We start from the raw sequence: 20011 nt of genomic DNA, 5'->3' as shown, positions 1-20011 counted from the left end.
AAAGCATGAAACAAAACTTTAACACACATTCTTGATTTTTTAAGATAGTTAGCAAGGTGACTAATTATAAAAGCATCTTATAAAAATCAACTGCATTTTGGCCAGGCACGGTGGCTCACGCCTGTAATCCCAGCACTTTGAGAGGCTAAGGCGGGTGGATCACGAGGTCAGGAAATCGAGACCATCCTGGCTAAAACGGTGAAACCCCGTCTGTACTAAAAAAAAAAACAGGCCGGGCGCGGTGGCTCAAGCCTGTAATCCCAGCACTTTGGGAGGCCGAGATGGGCGGATCACGAGGTCAGGAGATCGAGACCATCCTGGCGAACACTGTGAAACCCCGTCTCTACTAAAAAATACAAAAAAAAAAACTAGCCGGGCGAGGTGGCGGGCGTCTGTAGTCCCAGCTACTCGGGAGGCTGAGGCAGGAGAATGGCGTGAACCCGGGAGGCGGAGCTTGCAGTGAGCTGAGATCCGGCCACTGCACTCCAGCCCCGGCGACAGAGCAAGACTCCGTCTCAAAAAAAAAAAACAAAAAACAAAAAAACAAAAAAATTAGCCGGGCGTAATGGCAGGCACCTGTAGTCCCAGCTACTCGGGAGGCTGAGGCAGGAGAATGGCATGAACCCGGGAGGCAGAGCTTTCAGTGAGCCAAGATCGCGCTACTGCACGCCAGCCTGGGCAACAGAGCGAGATTCTGTCTCAAAAAAAAAAAAAGAAGAGAAAAATTCAACTGCATTTCTATACACACCAAACAGTAAATATAATTTTAAAAAGAGACTATGTGCTGGGCGCAGTAGCTCATGTCTGTAATCCTAGCACTTTGGGAGGCCAAGGCGGGTGGATTGCCTGAGCTCAGGAGTTCAAGATCAGCCTGGGCAACATGGTGAAACTCTGTCTCTCCTAAAACACAAAAAATTAGCCAGGCATGGTAGTGTGCACCTGTCTCAGCTACTTGGGAGGCTAAGGCACGAGAATTGCTTGAACCTAGGAGACAAGAGGTTGCAGTGAGCTGAGATCACGCCACTGCACTCCAGCCTGGGCGACACAGCAAGATTCTGTCTCCAAAAAAAATAAATAAATAAAAAATAAATAAAAATGAAAATAAAAGAGATTATTAGAGCAACTAAAAACATAAGGTATACTGGAATAAAGTTAACAAAAAGTATGTATGACTTTTATGATGAAAATTATTAAAATTATATTGCAAGACATTAAAGATCTAAATAAAAGAGGAGACATATCATGTTAATATATGGACTGAATATTGTAAAACATCGTAAAAAAATGTTAATTCCTCTAAACTGGTCTATAACTGCAATGTAATTCCAATAAAAAACCCAACACAATTTCTTGAGTATGTATGTATACACACATTTGGTCACAAGTAGAAGCTGTCTCTTGCTTGGGGGAGTCTCAATTTAAACAGCTGGAATAAAGAGGATTGTTGAAGATCAAAGAATAAATTATGAAATATCATACAGCAGTGAAAATAAATGAAATGCAACATAGATTTCATAAACCATGTTGAGTTTTTAAAGTCATAGAGAGCTAAATATGTGTTTTTTCAAACTCAAAAAGAGGCAAAACCACATATATATGTGATTTAAAAGTGGAAGAAAATGATAATGACATTCAACTTAGTGCTTAATTTTGGAGAGGAGCCAGGGATATGGGATAGGGAGGACAGGTATCCTATTTACCTATTTATAGTATATTTAAAAAACCAAATATCACCAGTAAATAGGATAGTACTGGTGATACTAGGGTCTTTAAATTGTCTAAAAGCCTCCTGAATGTTCACTTTAACATTATGCTTGGTAACTTACATGTGTGTGGCAATATTTTACATGTGTCAAATGTTACATAATAAAAAAACTTTCAAATCATTGGACCAGATCAGATTTCATAAAAACTTATCTAGAATATTTTGTAAATTCCTGTCAAGAGGTTTGCTTGTCCTGAGCTGAATGCTCACGATAAGTTAGCTTTTGACACCTAACAAGCAAGCAACATAGAAAAGAACAGCCAGCTGGTTTAAAGGCCAGAGTTCCCAAAAGCCCCTCAAACAGGCATCTCCTAGGAAGAACCACTAAAGACATATGGACAAATAAGAAACTGATTATACAACGTATCATCTTATTTCTGTTTAAATTGCCCTTTCCAGGTTGCCATTTTGAAAGACTCTTAGAATAGAATAAAATACTGCCATATTATTTTATCTTTACTTCTCATGAACATTCTGTATTATGCCTTTATGACATATTTTTGGCACCTCAATTCTTACTTTTTTGAGATTGGGGTGCTTTCACAGCAGGTTTATTGCCTAAGCACCAAATAAGTGCTCATTGCAGGGTACCTGATAGGCTTCAGCAGCTGAGGTTACCACCTGCTCCACTGCACCAACAACAAAGACTCCCTTCTTGATATGCTCCCTTAAGTACAGTCCAGCCGATGCAGAGTCCAATAGGTCATATATCTGCTCGTTGTAGATTTCAATAAAGGAACACTTACAAAGGAAACTCTTCCCAGCTCCAGCCTGTAAAAAAGAAGCCTCGTTTAGATACATTATTTTCATGTGTTCATACCTAGTTTTCATAAACATTAATTTTGCACTTGCTTCACAAGATATAAATCTCCTATGCTATTATCCTTTAATACAATATAAGATACCTAAAAGTAAAAAAATCTAGATAACTAGTTTTTTGTTTTGTTTTGTTTTGTTTCGTTTTGTTTTGTTTTGTTTTGAGATGGAGTCTCACTCTGTCGCCCAGGCTGGAGTGCAGTGGCGCGATCTGGGCTCGCTGCAAGCTCCGCCTCCTGGGTTTGTGCCATTCTCCTGCCTCAACCTCCCGAGTAGCTGGGACTACAGGTGCCCACCACCACACCTGGCTAATTTTTTGTATTTGTAGTAGAGATGGGGTTTCACTGTGTTAGCCAGGATGGTCTCGATCTCCTGACCTCGTGATTCACCTCAGCCTCCCAAAGTGCTGGGATTACCGGCGTGAGCCACTGCGCTCCGCCAATAACTAGTTTTAACACATGATTATATTTTAGAGCTGCATCAAAGTGTGGTCCCAGGCACCCTAGGGGCCTCCACAGGTGCCTGGGAGCTAATACAGGGAGAGGAGAATTAAGCAGTCCAGTTGGGAAATTCCATTTTTGTCTGTCTTATATATTTGATGTCCTCATAAAGTTTTATTTGAAACAAGTGTTATGTTCTTCAAACGATTGAAAATAATTTATTTTAAAAGACTTTATAGGATTTTTAACCATAGAAATGCATGGTACTAAATTATTTCACTGCCACACAATTTGTGTGTCTAACTTCAGTGTTACAGATAGGTGATTTCTGCAAAGGAGTAAATAGTAAACCAATGTTATATATAAGATTCTTTGGTACATAAGTAATGGAACATAAAATACAAATGGTTCTAAGCCCCGACTTCCCCAAGCTAAATCTGCACAATTGTGAGAAGGCCCAACCTGGGAGCCAATGCAGGAGGAAAGACCATATCCCCACGGTGATGGAGCCATACCACATGTGGAGCACAAAGACCATGGGAAGGCAGTAGCACGTGCTACAAAGATGGTGAGGATGAGTCCATCACTGCTGGATGCCATGAGGATTTAGGGACACCTGCAGTCACCTGTGAGCCTAAGTACAGGTAGATGATTAGGCTTAGTGTATTAATGTATCTGTTTTCCTCAGTTGAGATTTTCTTTACAGTTTCTCTTGCAAAATATTTTTTCTGAGAGCCCCAGAAGCATTATTTTCCTTTCTTGTAAACTAGCAATTTGGGATAAAGCATAATGCATGTTTTATAAACTAAAAACTCAATTGAGATAAAACAACTCAGAATCCTTAATATTATCCTCAGAATTGAAAGATTTTTTTATACCACACTAGTCTATCCACATTGCAGAGTAGTACCATTCATGCTTCACCATGTATCATGAGCTAATTATCAGGAGCTACCTATTCAAAATTAGACATTTCACAGAACCACTTTATTTTTACATTAAGTTTTACCTTTTCTTTTTCACGATCAATTAAGGAAAACAAATATTCAAAACTTCGTGGGATTACTCCTCTCAGGTTATGAGAAAAACTATCAGATTCAGATGGTCCTAAAAAAGTGAAAAAAATAAACACTGGATTTTTATTCTATTCCAAAAGTCTTTCAAAATGGCAATTTATATAGAAATAAGATGATTATACTGTATAATGATTTTCCTACTTGTGCTCCAAGCAAGTTAAATTTAGGTCTGTGAAAGGAATTGAAATTTTTCCAACTGCCAGGTACCAAAATCTGCAGGAATATCAAATAATTGTACTTTATTGCAGCACATTTGGTCTCATAGACTGACCTGTGGTCCAGGCCTTGGCCCCATACCTTGTGACCATAGGCTAATTACTAAATCCCTCTTAAGTTGCAGAGTTCTCAGTTATAAAATGGGGATAATAATGGTAATAAATACCACATAGGGTTATTGGAAAGAATTAACTGAGAGTGTAAAGGCAAAGCACTGAGAGCCATGTTAGTGCTTTAAACACATTAAGTACTAAAAATCAGGGTTAGCTAGTTGATTTTTCTTAAATTAGGCAATAAAAGCCAAGCTGGTAAGAAAAGTACTGTAAGAATATCTTACAAGATTTCCATGCAGACAGAAAAATGCAGAGTCTCTATTTTGTTACACTGGGAAAAGGAAGAGATATCAGTGTATATGTAAATAGCAGGATTCTAAGGAATTCTAATTCAAGTTATAGCAATATTTCCCAGAAAAAATATATATAGCTAGAAAAGATCTAGATCTATTTAACAATCAAAATATTGGTGAAGTATGCCTTAGAGACCAAAGGAGCTAACAAAATGCTGATATGCAGAAGAAAAATAAAGAATAAATTTTAAAATATAATAGTTGTCTTTGCTAGAAGGCCTTGCACCACACCTGGAATATTTTAAATGGTCCTTGTAACTCGTAGCTTAAGAAACACATAACAGAGGTAGAAAAATGCAAGTAAATGAATAAAGAGAATGAATATTAGAACATGCAGATAATTTTACATCATTTTCCTGTTGGAGAATATATTATACAAAGATCAATTTGATATAGTATGTTTGGCCCCAATTCTCATGTTGAAATTTGATCCCCACTGTTGGAGGTGTGGCCTGCTGGGACATTTTTGGGTCATGGAGTGTGGGGGGGCACAACCACTCATGAAAGGCTTGGTGCCATTCTCATGGGAGTGAGTTCTCTTATTTCCCAAGAGAACTAGTTGTTGGAGAGAGCCTGGCACCTCCTCATCTCTCTCTCTCTTTGTCTCTCTCCCTCTCTCTCACTTTACTCTCTCTCTCTCTCTCTCACTTTCCTCTCTCACCATGTAATCCCTGCATGCCCATTCCCCTTTGTCTTCTGCCATGAGTTGAAGCAGCATGAGGCCCTCACCAGAAGCCGAGCAGATGCTGGTGCCACGCTTCCTCTATGATCTGCAGAACTGTGAGCCAAATAAACCTCTTTTCTTTATAAATTACCCAGCCTCGGGTATTCCTTTACAGCAACACAAATAGACTAAGACAAAGATTCAACAAATCTTTAATTACCTTCATCATCTCTTGCCTGACCCACTGCAGTATCTCCTAATCCTGCTCTATCCCCTAATAGTCTTTTTTTTTTTTTTTGAGATGGAGTCTCGCTCTGTCGCCCAGGTTGGAGTGCAGTGGCGGGATCTCAGCTCACTGCAAGCTCCGCCTCCTGGGTTCACGCCATTCTCCTGCCTCAGCCTCCCGAGTAGCTGGGACTACAGGTGCCCGCCACCTCGCCCGGCTAGTTTTTTGTATTTTTTAGTAGAGACGGGGTTTCACCGTGTTAGCCAGGATGGTCTCAGTCTCCTGACCTTGTGATCCGCCCGTCTCCGCCTCCCAGAGTGCTGGGATTACAGGCTTGAGCCACCACGCCCGGCCTCCCCTAATAGTCTTTATTCCATTTAGCTGCCTGAGTAATCCTTTTAATTATATATCAGATCATGTACTTCCTATTTGTTTATTTTAAAAAAGAACTCTTCCAATAATGTCACATCACATTCAAAACAAAATACAAAATCCTCACCAGGGCCTATATGACCTGGCCCTAGGGTATAGCTCCGACTTCCCATGCTACCAGCCCCTTATCCTGGAAAACTCCACTCTCAATGGGTCTTCTGCTGTTCTTCAAACATTCTTGAGTGTGCACCCACCTCAGGGCCTGTGCAACTGCTGTTCCTCTGCCTGTAAGATTATTCTCTTGGACAGTCTCATTGTTCACTCTCATTTCACTTAGTAACTCCAAAGGTGACCTCCTGAGAGATCTTTCCTGACCCACCATCTAAAATAGCACCCTCTACTTTTTTCCATCCCTTTACATGGCTTTATTTTAATTCATAGCACTTATTACCTCTGGCATAATTTCTACAGGTGTATTTGCTTTTAATTGTGTATTCCCCCTGCCTGAAAATCAGAAGGTCCACAAGAGCCAGGACACTGCCTTGTATTCAAGTAAACCAACAGTGTCTTCAAGAGTGCCGGGCATACTGTAAGTACGAGTATTCAATTATTTTTTGTTGTTGTTGTTGTTATAACCTCAGAGAGAGAGGAAGACCTTTCTTACTACAACTCACAATTCAGAAGCCATTAAAGAAGAAAAAGAAGCCGGGTGCAGTGGCTTCTGCCTGTAATCCCAGCACTTTGGGAGGCTGAGGCAGGTGGAGCACTTGAAGCCGGAAGTTGGAGACCAGCCTGGCCAACATGGTGAGACCCCCATCTCTACTAAATATACAAAAATTAGCCAGGTGTGGTGGTGCATGCCTGTAATCCCAGCTACTTGGGAAGCTGAGGCTGGAGAATTGCCTTGAACCCAGGAGGTGAAGGTTGCAGTGAGCCAAGATTGAACCATTGCACTCTAGCCTTGGCGACAGGGGGAAGGCTCCGTCTCAAAAAAATTAAAAAAAGAAGAAGAAAAAGAAAAGAAAAAAATTCAGCCATGTAAAATAAAACTTTAGCATAGAAAAAAAAAAAACCTCAAGTAAGTCAAAAGACAAATGAAAAACCTAGAGAAAAATCTGGAATCCATATCATAGACAAAAGGCTAACTTCTCTGTTTTATAAGGAATATCCACAAATGAGTAAGAAAAAGTCAAGCTAATTTTTTTTTTTTTTTTTTTTTTTTGAGACGGAGTCTCGCTGTGTCGCCCAGGCTGGAGTGCAGTGGCGCGATCTCGGCTCACTGCAAACTCCGCCTCCCGGGTTCCCGCCATTCTCCCGCCTCAGCCTCCGAGTAGCTGGGACTACAGGCGCCCGCCACCGCGCCCGGCTAGTTTTTTGTATTTTTTAGTAGAGACGGGGTTTCACCATGTTAGCCAGGATGGTCTCGATCTCCTGACCTCGTGATCCGCCCGTCTCGGCCTCCCAAAGTGCTGGGATTACAGGCTTGAGCCACCGCGCCCGGCCGCTAATTTTTTAAATGGGAGAAAAAAGCTTGAATGGGCATTTCAACAGAGGGGCTATTGATATATCGGGTAAACATATAAAAGGTATTCAGTTGTCAACAGAAATAAACACCCAATAAGAAAATACTGTACATACTTAAGAATGGCTAAAATTTTTTAAATTGACAATTTCAAGTACATATAAGGAAGTGGAGCAACTGGAACTTCCATATACTACTGAGATAATCACTTTGGGAAACTGTTGGGCAGAATTACTAAAGCTAAATATACATATATACTATGATCCAGCAATTTTCCTGGATACATATCCAACACAAATTATTTCAAAAGACACAAGAAAAGATGTTCACAGCAACATTATTCATATGGCTGAAAAGTTGAAATAATCCAAATGTCTATCAACAGTAGACTGGAAAATGTGTAGTATATTCATACAATAATATATTATACAGTAATGGAAATAAACTACTACTACTTGCAACAACATCAGTGAATCGCAGAAACAACACTAAAAGACCAGAAACAAAAGATACACAATAAAATATTATTTGTAGAGGAAAAACAAGCAATATTAATGATGACAGAAATCAGAGTAATAGGCATTCCAGGGGACAGGGTTTGGTAGTTACTGACCAGGAAGGAATCTTGATCTGGTTAGTAGTTATACAGGTGTAGAAACATATACAAATTCATTAAATCCTACTGAAAACCTGTTTATTCAGCACCACTCTGTGCCAGGCATTGAGTTGGAAACATAGCTGCAAACATGATTAACACATGGACTTTGCTAGCAAAAAACTCACAACTTGGCAGAAGCCTAGGGAATCTCCTTAATTTCAAGACATCAACATCATATATAGAAATTATGCCTTTCCCCAAAATGTTGTAGGTTACTGTTATCACAGAAAGGGTAGATTAAGCCAACAAAAGTTAATCTTTAATTTACTTACCCATCATAGTAAATGTCTTCCCTGAGCCAGTCTGTCCACTGTAAAAAATAATGTTTTACATGTTATTTTTACACATAAAATTAAAAGACTACTCCTATTATAATACTAGTGTATAAATTTTCTCCACAAAAAGTTAGCTTATTTTCTTTCCATTTTAAAATTCTATTAGATAAAAAGTGAATGATCCGCCTCTTTTTTCTCCAATCTCCCTACAAAGAGCTAACCACTATTAATTGGCAAATGCTTCTGTATTACACAAACATAGCCATCAGAGTTTTCATTTAATCTTTATTTACAAATATTGAGATAATGCTCTTCATACTGCTTGGCAACCTGTTTTTCCCTTAATTTTACCTCAGATACCTTTCTAGGTCAGCAATAGAGGTCTGCCTCATTATTTTTAATAGCTACACCGTATTCCACGGGTTTGGGATCATGGAGCATCTTGCAGCACCATAATTTATTTAACCAGAATCAAATGAACTTTTGTTTCCAATTTTTGCTATGCTAAGTAATACAGCATTTCCTTTCCTAAATTATTTGTCTTTAAAAGATACTAAAATCTCTTCATTTAAATATAAAGCAATAAAAAAATTCTTATGCTATAGGTTTCTCTGCAATGTCATCTCTCCTGTTATCCCGCTTAACAGAAACAAGAGTAACAAAAAACTAAAAGTAAAAACGTTGAAGCCAGGCAGTTCCAGCTACTGAGGAGGCTAAAGTAGGAAGATGGCTTGAGCCTAGGAGTTCCAGGCTGTGGTGCACTAGAATCACAGCTGTGGATAGCCACTGCACTCCAGGACTGGGCAACATAACAAGACCCTATCTTAAAAAAAAAATAAAATAAAAAGTTGTATTTTAAAGATGTCAATCAGGATATCAAAAGACTTTAGCTTAGATTCACAGCAAAAATAGAAAATTTTGAATTTACTTTTTCATTAAATGCCCCCCAAAACTAGAAAACAGTATGCTACAGTTTTTTACCCCCTTCTTCTGGAAGAAAAGGAATAAAGTTCTTTAGTAACTCAGAATGAGAAATGGATATTATTGAGTCCCCTACAAATAGGGTAATCCTACAGATTATTGTCCAAACAGGCACTTGAGAGTGAAGAGGACACTATTAATACTTGACAATTGGTATTGTCCTCAGTAAACCAGACAGTATACCCACCCCGCCATGTATTACCTAGCTCTGTCTACTGAGAAGGCCTAGAAGCAACAAACCAAACACACCTAGCACCCAGATCTTGGTTGCTAAATACCATGCTCCAATTAAAGGAATTAGGGTTCATTGGTGAAATAGCTGATTCTAGGCATAGGTCAAGGAAAACACAAGATGAGCCCAGAGCATCTTGTAGCATCACAAAGTAAGAAGGGGCTCAGAAAACAAAAGGGTGAGCTATAGCAAAGGGACACAAAAACCAGCCTCAAGGAGGGCACACTGGGCAAAGCTGGAACAACAGAAACAACAAGGTAAATAATTTTTAGTATTGGATTATAACCTAAAGAATAAAATAAATGTACATCCATAACATATAAATAATTGAATAAATAAATGTGGAAAACAGACAAATCTTTTTTGTTTTGTTTTGTTTTGTTTTTTTTGAGACAGAGTCACACCCGGTTACCCAGGCTGGAGTGCACTGGTTCAATCTCGGCTTGCTGCAACCTCCGCCTCCTGGGTTCAAGTGATTCCTGCCTCAGCCTCCCGAGTAGCTGGGACTACAGGTGAGCACTACCACACCCAGCTATTTTTTTTTTTTTGTATTTTTAGTAGAGACGGGGTCTCACCATGTTGGCCTGGCTGGTCTTGAACTCCTGAACTCCAGTAACCCGCCCACCTCAGCCTCCCAAAGTGCTAGGATTACAGGCATGAGCCACCACGCCTGGCTGGACAAACCTTTCTTACAAAAAAATGTGTTATATATAGTTAGACAGATACTCTGCTCTACACAACCCCTCTACCTTCGAGTGTAATCCCTGCTACCTTGATAGCCAGGCAGGGCAAATCTAATCATATGAGTCCCCAAAATCAGAAAACCGATTTTAGCTGCTGTCAGAGGGAGGTGTGACTAAGGAAGAAGAGTCAAAGAGTTACATGTTGTTGGTTTTGAAGATAAAGGGGGTTGTAAGCTAAGTAATGTGGGTGGCCTCTAGAAGCTGAAAAAGGCAAAAAAACAATTTTCCAGAAAGGAACAGAGCTGCCAAAAGAATTGCATCCCTGCTGACGCCTTGATTTTAGCCCATGAGAGACCCGAGTTGAACTTTTCACTTACAGAACTGTAAGATAATACATTTGTGTTGTTTTAAGCCACTAAGTTTGTGGTAATTTGTTACAACAGCAACAGGAAAATAATACAAGCATGCACTATGTATAAGGACACAGACAACAACTTACTATGCAAAGATGGTACCGTTATAACCGCTCATGCAAGACTCCACAATGCTTTTAGCCACAGTTGAGAATACAGACTCCTACAAACATAACCAAACATGTTTAACATTTCATAAAAATGAAAACATTTTTCCTAAATTACATTCTACAATGTAACAGCAAAAATTGGTTAGTAATAAGATGGCTAACATCCATTACAGAAAAAAGGCTAAACTATCTAAGATGATAAAACTTTAAACATAATTACATCTATTAATCTCCTATACAACTATAGATTTAAAGCACACAACTAAACTTTATACAGAATTTTGTAAAGCATATTGCATCTAGTTATTGTACTGGTACTAGCATAAAAAATGGGTGTATATCTTCTTCAGTGATTTTTCCCGTAAGTTTGCATTGAACAGTCAATACCTCCATTTTATTTTCATTTTTACCTATAAGTAGATGCAGTCTTATTAAGAATGTAAGAACTCCCAAATCTACAGTTTATTTTTATTTATTTATTTATTTTTGAGATGGAGTCTCGCTCTGTCACCTTTAGGGCAATGGCGCAATCTCAGCTCACTGAAACTTCCACCTCCCAGGTTCAAGCGATTCCCCTGCCTCAGCCTCCTGAGTAGCTAGGACTACAGGTGCGCGCAACCATGCCTGGCTAATTTTTGTATTTTTAGTAGAAACGGGGTTTCACCACGTTGATCAGGCTAGTCTCAAACTCCTGACCTCGTGATCCACCTGGTGAGGTGGACCTCACCTCCACCTCCCAAAGTGCTGGGACTACAGGCATGAGCCACTGCACAAGGCCCTCATTTTATATATCTCTTGGCCAGCTATGCTCCACATAAAAGAAGATCCAAAGACCTAAATGTCAGCCCAAAAACATCTATATGTATAAGGGAATACTGAAGATCTGTGATGGGCTGCGTGCAGTGACTCACACCTGCAATCCTAGCACTTTGGGAGGCCAAGATGGGAGGACTGCTTGAGGCCATAAGATTGAGACCAGCCTGGGGAACATAGCAAGACTCCATCTCTACAAAAAATTTAAAATGTAGCTGGGCATAATTGAGATTTATCCTGGAATGAAAAAAAAATTAGCCAAGCATAGTGACACATGCCTATAATCACAGCTACTCGGGAGGCTAAGCAGGAGGATCACTTGTGCACTCCACCCTTGGCAACAAAGCAAGACCCCATCTCTTCAAAAACAAAAAAAAATCTGTGATGTTCAGTATAGTAGCCGTTAGTTATATGTAGGTATTTAGATTTAAATTAAGTAAACAAAACTTAAAAGTCAGTTCCTCATACATACTAGCCATATTAAAAGTGCTCAGGAGCCACATGTGGCTAGTGCATCTGATGCACTGAATTTTAAATTGGATTTAATTAATTTAAACTTAAATATAGTCACATTTGGCTAGAGGCCATTGTAACAAACAGCACAGATACAGGACATTTCCATCACTGCAGAAAGTTCCATTGGATAGCACTAACTAGGTCTTAATTAAGTTGACGTTAATTAGAAAAGCACTTGTTGACATCATGGTAACCCTAAATCCTTAGATTAGGCAGTTCAACGATACTTCTCAATCATCCACTGACTCCAAAAAGTGCATCTTCACTAACCTCCAGTGCCTCAGATGCACGAGCAACACTTTTAATATGACTAGTGTGTATGAGGAACTGACTTTCAAGTTTCATTTAATTAATTTAAATCTAAATAGCCACATACAACTAATGGCTACTACACTGAACATCACAGATCTTTTTTTTTTTTAAGAGACAGAGTCTTGCTCTGTTGCCGAGGATGGAGTGCAGTGGCACCATCATAGCTCGCTGTAGCCTCAAACTCCTGGGCTCAAGTGATCCTCCTGCCTTAGCCTCCCGAATAGCTGGGTTTACAGGCATATGACACTATGCCCATAATTTCCTATCACTTGGTAAAAAAAAAAAAAAAAAAAAAGAGGCTTTTGTCATTCTGCTACAAAGTTTGATGAAAAAAGGAGAAAACTATTTAATAAAATTAGATTTAAAATATTTATGGAAGGCCGGGCGCGGTGGCTCAAGCCTGTAATCCCAGCACTTTGGGAGGCCGAGATGGGTGGATCACGAGGTCAGGAGATCGAGACCATCCCGGCTAACATGGTGAAACCCCGTCTCTACTAAAAAAAATACAAAAAACTAGCCGGGCGAGGTGGCGGGTGCCTGTAGTCCCAGCTACTCGGGAGGCTGAGGCAGGAGAATGGCGTAAACCCGGGAGGCAGAGCTTGCAGTGAGCTGAGATCCGGCCACTGCACTCCAGCCTGGGCGACAGAGCCAGACTCTGTCTCAAAAAAAAAAAAAAAAAAAAGGAATAGTTGAGTCTCCTTGAGACAGATGAAATTAAAAAGAGACCAACCCAGAAAAGAAATCCTTTTTTTGTTTTGTTTTGTTTTGTTTTGAGACGGAGTCTTGCTCTGTTGCCCAGTCTGGAGTGCAGCAGTGTGACCTCCACTTACTGCAACCTCCGCCTCCTGGGTTCATGCCATTCTCCTGCCTCAGCCTCCTAAGTAGCTGGGACTACAGGTTCCCACCACCACACCCAGCTAATTTTCTGTATTTTTAGTACAGACAGGGTTTCACTGTGTTAGCCAGGATGATCTCAATCTCCTGACCTCGTGATTCACCCACCTCGGCCTCCCAAGGTGCTGGGATTACAGGCGTGAGCCACCGCACCTGGCCAAGAAATGAAATTCTTAGAGCTAATGAAGGCCTACCTGTTCCAGGTAAAAAGTAAAGTTTCTAGCCAGGCAAGGTGTCTCACACCTGTAATCCCAGCACTTTAGGAGGCTAAGGCAGGCAGATCACGAGGTCAAGAGATCAAGACCATCCTGGCCAACGTGGTGAAACCCCTTCTCCACTAAAAATACAAAATTAGCTAGGCATGGTGGTGTGCACCTGTAGTCCTAGCTACTTTGGAGGCTGAGGCAGGAGAATTGCTAGAAACCTGGAGGCGGAGGTTGCAGTAAGCCGAGATCATGCCACTGCATTTCAGCCTGGTGACAGAGTGAGACTCCATCTCAAAAAAAAAAAAAAAAAAAAGGTTAAGTTTCCAATTATCATTACCTGAGTGGTATCCACATCAGCAACATGATCAAACATGAAGGTCTTGGGCTCAGGGTTGGAGTGCAGCCGGAGACTCGTGGAGGAGAGCACAGATAAGCATAAGTTCTGCTCTCCATCAGCTGACCCAGATCTTTCTGTAGGAGGACGAATTCGCACAAAAACTTTGATAGCATCACCTTCATTACTAAAGACAAAAAAAAAAAAAAAAAAAAAGTAGCAGTGCAGTTTATTGAAGAAGTAAGAAAACTGAAAAAGGATCCAAGTCTCATATTGCCTCTAATGTTTCTATAATGAGTTTCTCCAACAAAGCTGAAGACATACCCCATACAAATTTACCTCTTTTTTTCTTGTTTGTTTTTTGAGATGGAGAGTTTTGTTCTTGTTGCCCAGGCTGGAGTGCAATGGTGCAGTCTTGGCTCACTGCAACCTCCACCTCCCGGGTTCAAGTGATTCACCTGCCTCAGCTGTCCAAGTAGCTGGGATTACAGGGACCTGCCATCACACCCAGCTAATTTTTGTACTTGTAGTAGAGACGGGGTTTCACCATATTGGTCAGGCTTGTCTTGAACTCCTGACCTCAAGTTATCTGCCCATCTTGGCCTCCCAAAGTGCTGGGATTACTGGCATGAGCCCCTGCACCCGGCCAAATTTATCTCTTTTTAAAGAGTCTCACATGACCCATTCCTTTTACTGATTTACTTCACAACAGGCACCTTCACAACCCTTTACTTGAACTCAAAGGGAGTGTGAGTTCATTTCATGAAGTAGTGCTTGTCTCTCATTTCCCTCTTACTAGCAATAATAAGTAAGGCATTCCCAAGGAGAATTATGCTACTGATTCTATTATTTTGCCTGGAAAGTGAGAGGGCAGAGGGAATATGCGATTTTCTCACATTTCCAGCTGGTTGAGGACTAAGTTAAATTTTGAAATAAGTACTCTTTACTAAGCTAAATGGTTGTTTTAAAAATATTCAATCCCTAGTCCTTTGGGAGCTCATCAAGAATATTTTTTTTCTTACCTTGTTTGGTTAGACTGACCACTTGTCACACTGCGTAACTCAGCTGGAATAAAAATAAAAAGTCATTAAAGGTCATTTAAATTGTAATATGGAAATCCTATTCTTCTCTAACGTGCTCCTGCGTTGCCTACTATATTCAGCCTCCTCAGATCCCTGACATTAACAATGTGGTGCTCCACAGCTGAGGCCTTGATCCTATTCCCATTCTATCCTAACCCATTACTGGTTATAACACCTAGTGTCATGGTGATAAGAGACAGGAGACAGCCAAATGCCATCCAGGTCATTGTGCACAGGGGGCTTGCCTAACATAACCACAGTGAAAAATTCCATCCCTCAACACATGCACAGTATGGGAAATAAATCAATGCCGAGTGGCTCAGACTAAGGGCCCACATGCACACTGGGAGAATGGGGTGGAGCCAATGGGAATTTGTGCCTTATGCAGGGAGAGAAGCCTGGCCTCTTCAGCTGGTGTGTTGTGGCCTGGTATTCAATCCGTGAGGTGGAAGCCTGTTGGCAGGACCTCCTTTTTTCATTGAGAGGTTTCTTTTAATAAATTCTGCTCTCCTCGCCTTTCAATGTATCTGTGTGCCTAATTTTTCCTGGTCATGTGACAAGAACCTGGATTTTAGCTGAGCTAAGGAGCAAAAAATCCTGCATCATTTTGGTGGCCTGTATAAGGACATGAGTAAAGGTGAATAAAATGTGAATAAAAAAGTCTTTTTCTCTCTCGTTTCTGAGCCTTATTGTCCTCGGACTTCTCCTGAGGGTAGAGGAAACTGTGCCCCCCTTCTACCCCCCATCACTCTCACGGTAGGGAATGTTGGCCTCATTCCAACCCAGCCCAGCCTTTCTGTGGCATTTTCCTTCTTTTTTTGAGACTGTAATAGCACCTATCTTTTCTTTTACAATACTGGGGGTGTTCTACCCCCAACCCAATGGCTGCAGGCTCATGCGTAGGATGGATGGGCGAGTGGCAGCTCCTTGCATCCCTCCCCTCCCAGGTGGGGCTGGGGTGCATGGCCCAAGGACCCCACTTGGCTGGCTGGCTAGGGTTCCCCACCACATGCCCGTAGAGTCTTCCCCTCCCCTAGCCAAGGGGCCCGGCTAGGTCCAAGCCCCAGGGAAGAAACAGCAATTAAAGATTTCTCTCCCTGTTGCAGAAACTCATTCGCATAAGAATAACAGGTTCTTCCTTCAAGCATCTTTCAAGCCCTGCATTTAAGCTTTTTTTCCTTTTTTCTACCAGGGTTAACTTTTATGTGAGAGGCTTTTTTTTTTTTTTTTTTTGAAGATGTTTTACTAGGCCAAGACCCCAACTATCACTGTTTATATTCTCTGTAAGGTTTCAATTATGAAAAAGGATTTGTGAGGTTGGTCTTAAGCTGTAGCCAAGCTGGTGTGCTTTCCATGTCTTTCTGTACGGCTCTGTCAGAAAGAGGGGTACCTTAGGATGGAATGCCAGCCTAGGACTCCATAGGTCCACGGTTCAAACCAGTCAGGCAAACTGGTCAATGGCAAACTTTGCTGCAGGCCTCCATCTTGTTTTACGTCCTTGGAAGCGTGGCCTGTAACCACGTACCCAGTACTTTGTTTTAGCCTCTGCCATTTTACAATGGTGGCTTGGGTTCAATCCTGGCTTAAGGAATGAGTCCTTTCTGGTTTGATATCTGTGTGACCTTAGCCATTTGTTGATTCTCTTCCCCTCCATGAACCACCTTGAATTTTCCTTCTTCTGAGCACTTGGGAGGTTTGGTAAAGTTTGGAAGCCAGACATACTGGCCACTTTACATGGCTAACGTTGGGTAATAAGGGACTTAAAAGGATTTTCTTAAAAAGCGCTCAGCTTAATTGAAAGTGGATATCCAAGTTATAAGTATATTTAAAAGGCCTTTGTGTTTTTCTCTTCTTGGATCTTATTTTGCTGGGAAAAGGTTTTTTCTCAGGTAACTGAATTCTTTTTCTCCATTTTGTCTTGCCACTCTTAATGCATGCATGAGGGGCCCTAAGATAATTTCTGATGACCTGACACTCCTTGGGGAAAAAGAAAATGCTCCAGGATTCCATTTTGGGAGAGACCTTTGTTTTCCTATTGGAGCCCCAGGAATTGGCGGTGGATGGATCCCTCTCAAAATCTGTTTTTGTTTTCTGGCTATATCTGTTTACTAGGCCCTAGAAACTACATGTTTTCCTAGTCCTGCTCTCTCTTTTTTTTTTTTTTTTTTTTTTTTTTTTTTTGAGACAGAGTCTAGCTCTGTCGCCCAGGCTGGAGTGCAGTGGCGGGATCTCAGCTCACTGCAAGCTCCGCCTCCCGGGTTCACGCCATTCTCCTGCCTCAGCCTCCCGAGTAGCTGGGACTACAGGCGCCCGCCACCTTGCCCGGCTAGTTTTTTGTATTTTTTTTTTAGTAGAGACGGGGTTTCACCACGTTAGTCAGGATGGTCTCAATCTCCTGACCTGGTGATCCGCCCGTCTCGGCCTCCCAAAGTGCTGGGATCACAAGCTTGAGCCACCGCGCCCGGCCATCCTAGCCCTGCTCTTAAAGGGCCCCACTCAGAGGCTAACTGTCCAGTTATGAAATTGGTGAACAGAAAATCTTATAGCTACTGGATCTTCTTCTGCCTGTGTAGTTATGTATGTGTTGTGTGTGTGATCTCTATACACAAGAGTTCTAATTAATTGGCCTAAAGGAAAATAAGCACTTATATCAAATATTTTTTAAAAGAAAGAAGAGCTGTGGTACCGTTTAGTTCACATGACTTTAATCTTTGAAAAATAAAAACAGCCTTAAAAATTATCGGTAAAATTCAGATGTCACCAAAATGTACATTTTTGCCTAGAGTTAAAGGACTGTTTTGAATTAGATAAGATAAAGCTAAACGTTTAAACAAGTAGTGGAAGGATTGTAAAAATTAATCTTGCAAAAAAAATTCCTTGTGTGAACATACTGATTAAATTCAAAAGGGTATTATATGGCTCTTCTGTAAATTGAGCATTAAAATAAAAGCACAACAAGGGTCTCTTAAGGCACCAATCTGCTCTTCAGCTAAATCTGTAAAGGGTTGTCATAAAAGGTTTTTGCTTTTTAAAATTTCTGAGCCATCATTTTGGCAAAATAAATAACTTATGGTAACCTGGAATTCTATTTCATAAAAATCAAATGTTTTAAACCTCTAACATATTCAACAGGCTTCCCAAAATCAAACTTCAGTTTCAAAATTATCTTTCCTGACACCTGGCTTTTAGATGCTACAGAGGGCCCCTGGCACATCCAGAAGAGAGGTAAACAGATTACGTGACATGTTTAGTTAGGTGCATGAGATTGCCAAAATAATGTTTAATCTTCTTCAGGTTTTATTTTAGGGAATATTAATATATGTTCCAAAACTGTACGGGATTTCTAAAATTCTAGTGTCTGACCATCAAAATGGAATCTGTGGTACCTTTTCTGTTTTTTCCAAGGAGTCCCAGGCCATCAGAAATTATCTTAGGGCCCCATCAGGAGTATATGCTATCAATCACAATTAAGGTTGTTATGTTATTATAAACCACAGAGATAACCAAATTTATTTGTCAATTCTGTTTCTGACTGTAACTACCCTGGACATTTTGTTATTCTCAGATTATTATTGTCTTGTTTTCATCCTTTTCAAAAGATGGTTTATAATCAGCCATAGAACTTTCATAGGTGCTCTCAAATGCAGGTTTCTGATAACTTTGGAGATTGTGACATTAGAATAAAGAAAAAACAAACAGGACTCATGAAGAGTTGAAATGTTCATGAATATCAAGCTAAACAAGAGTTAACTGGATGGACTTAATGAATATAAAACTGAAGTAATCTTTTTGACTTTTGCTTGGAACATTGCCAATCCTTGTTTTGTTTTTCAGAGTCAAGGAAACTATTTTGAACTATTTTACAGCCTTTAATAATTCAGTAAGGTATACTCCTGTGAACAAAATTTGGAGCATGTTTGTCTCTCTCTCTCTCTCTCTCTGCCTGGCTTCTCCAGAATTTGGAAACTAGTTGTGAGTATTCTTAACTTATGACAATATAGTTGTTTGCATCAGTGCAATAAGAGTCCATTTTCTTTGCAACAGGACACAACTGAAGACACTAGTTGTTTTGCCAAGGCCTTTGACTGGAAGGGTATGCTTCCCTTTAAGGAGTCAAGCTTGACTTGCAGAACTGATAAAAGCTCCTTGGGAAAACTGGCCTCATACCTTGCCTACACAGTCCCCATACATGGTTCCTAATCTGTGGTGAGTAAAAAGTGTCACTTTTTAACAGGCCCAGGAACCCTATGCTCTTGGGACCTCAAGAAGAGAGGAGTTTACCCAACTCACAGGTATATGAGGGTACAAATCCATGGCTGGGCTCGGCTTTAGAAAGTCCTATCTGAGATTCCTTGTGGAATAGAGTTCCATCAAAGTCAATCTAAAAGTCCTCTGTAAAAATAATTCTTGCTGCACTGCATGCAAATAATCAAGCCAAGTATAAGACTAAAGTCTATTTTGCAAACAACTCAGTCCTATCATGGTTTGTTTTTAAGAAAAATGAGGACTAGAGAGAGAAAAATTACGTTTCAAAACTTATCACTAAATTCTAGACCCACTAGTTGTTTTCAAGTTTTTTGCCTAGTTTGTTTAAAAACTAACCTGGCTTATTCCTGTGATCCAACCAGAGATCTCCGACTATAGCCCAGAAGGAACAAAGGGGGACGGGTAATGTAAAAATCTGAATCTATATTCTAGTTCTGAGCAATTATCCTGCAAATCCTGCTAGGTGGTGGGAATAAATAGGGTGCCTGTCATCCAGAGCTTTCCTTTTTGGGAAAGTAAGACCAAGAGAGCTAACCATAGCCAAGCTCCATGCACCCAAATCTTAGCAAACATAACCATAGCCACCAGTTATCTGGGTGTGACACAGGACATCCTTTTCTTTCCCTTGGAGGAGGACTCACTTCCACAGCTTCACCTTAGCATTCAGCTTATGATAAGGAATCCATACAACCCCTGAGACACATTTTTGGTTCCACACTCAATTCCAAACATC

General features: G+C 40.5%; 1 protein-coding gene across 1 annotated transcript in view; it reads right to left on the bottom strand.

Annotated features, from left to right (window-relative positions):
* Nucleotides 1-20011, bottom strand: part of KIF15 (kinesin family member 15) — a 95564-nt gene that overhangs the window by 68428 nt on the left and 7125 nt on the right. The window contains exons 2-7 of the mRNA XM_033212298.1: nucleotides 14953-14995; nucleotides 13934-14117; nucleotides 10832-10908; nucleotides 8434-8471; nucleotides 4031-4128; nucleotides 2357-2536 (exon numbers count right to left, since the gene is read on the bottom strand). Coding sequence (XP_033068189.1) covers nucleotides 2357-2536; nucleotides 4031-4128; nucleotides 8434-8471; nucleotides 10832-10908; nucleotides 13934-14117; nucleotides 14953-14995 — 620 coding nt within the window. The remainder of the gene's footprint in view (nucleotides 1-2356; nucleotides 2537-4030; nucleotides 4129-8433; nucleotides 8472-10831; nucleotides 10909-13933; nucleotides 14118-14952; nucleotides 14996-20011) is intronic.

The sequence above is a fragment of the Trachypithecus francoisi genome, unplaced genomic scaffold (genome assembly GCF_009764315.1).
Source record: "Trachypithecus francoisi isolate TF-2019V2 unplaced genomic scaffold, Tfra_2.0 Lachesis_group0, whole genome shotgun sequence".
NCBI classification, from domain to species: Eukaryota; Metazoa; Chordata; class Mammalia; order Primates; family Cercopithecidae; genus Trachypithecus; species Trachypithecus francoisi.
This window is presented reverse-complemented; position numbering and strand designations above follow the sequence as displayed.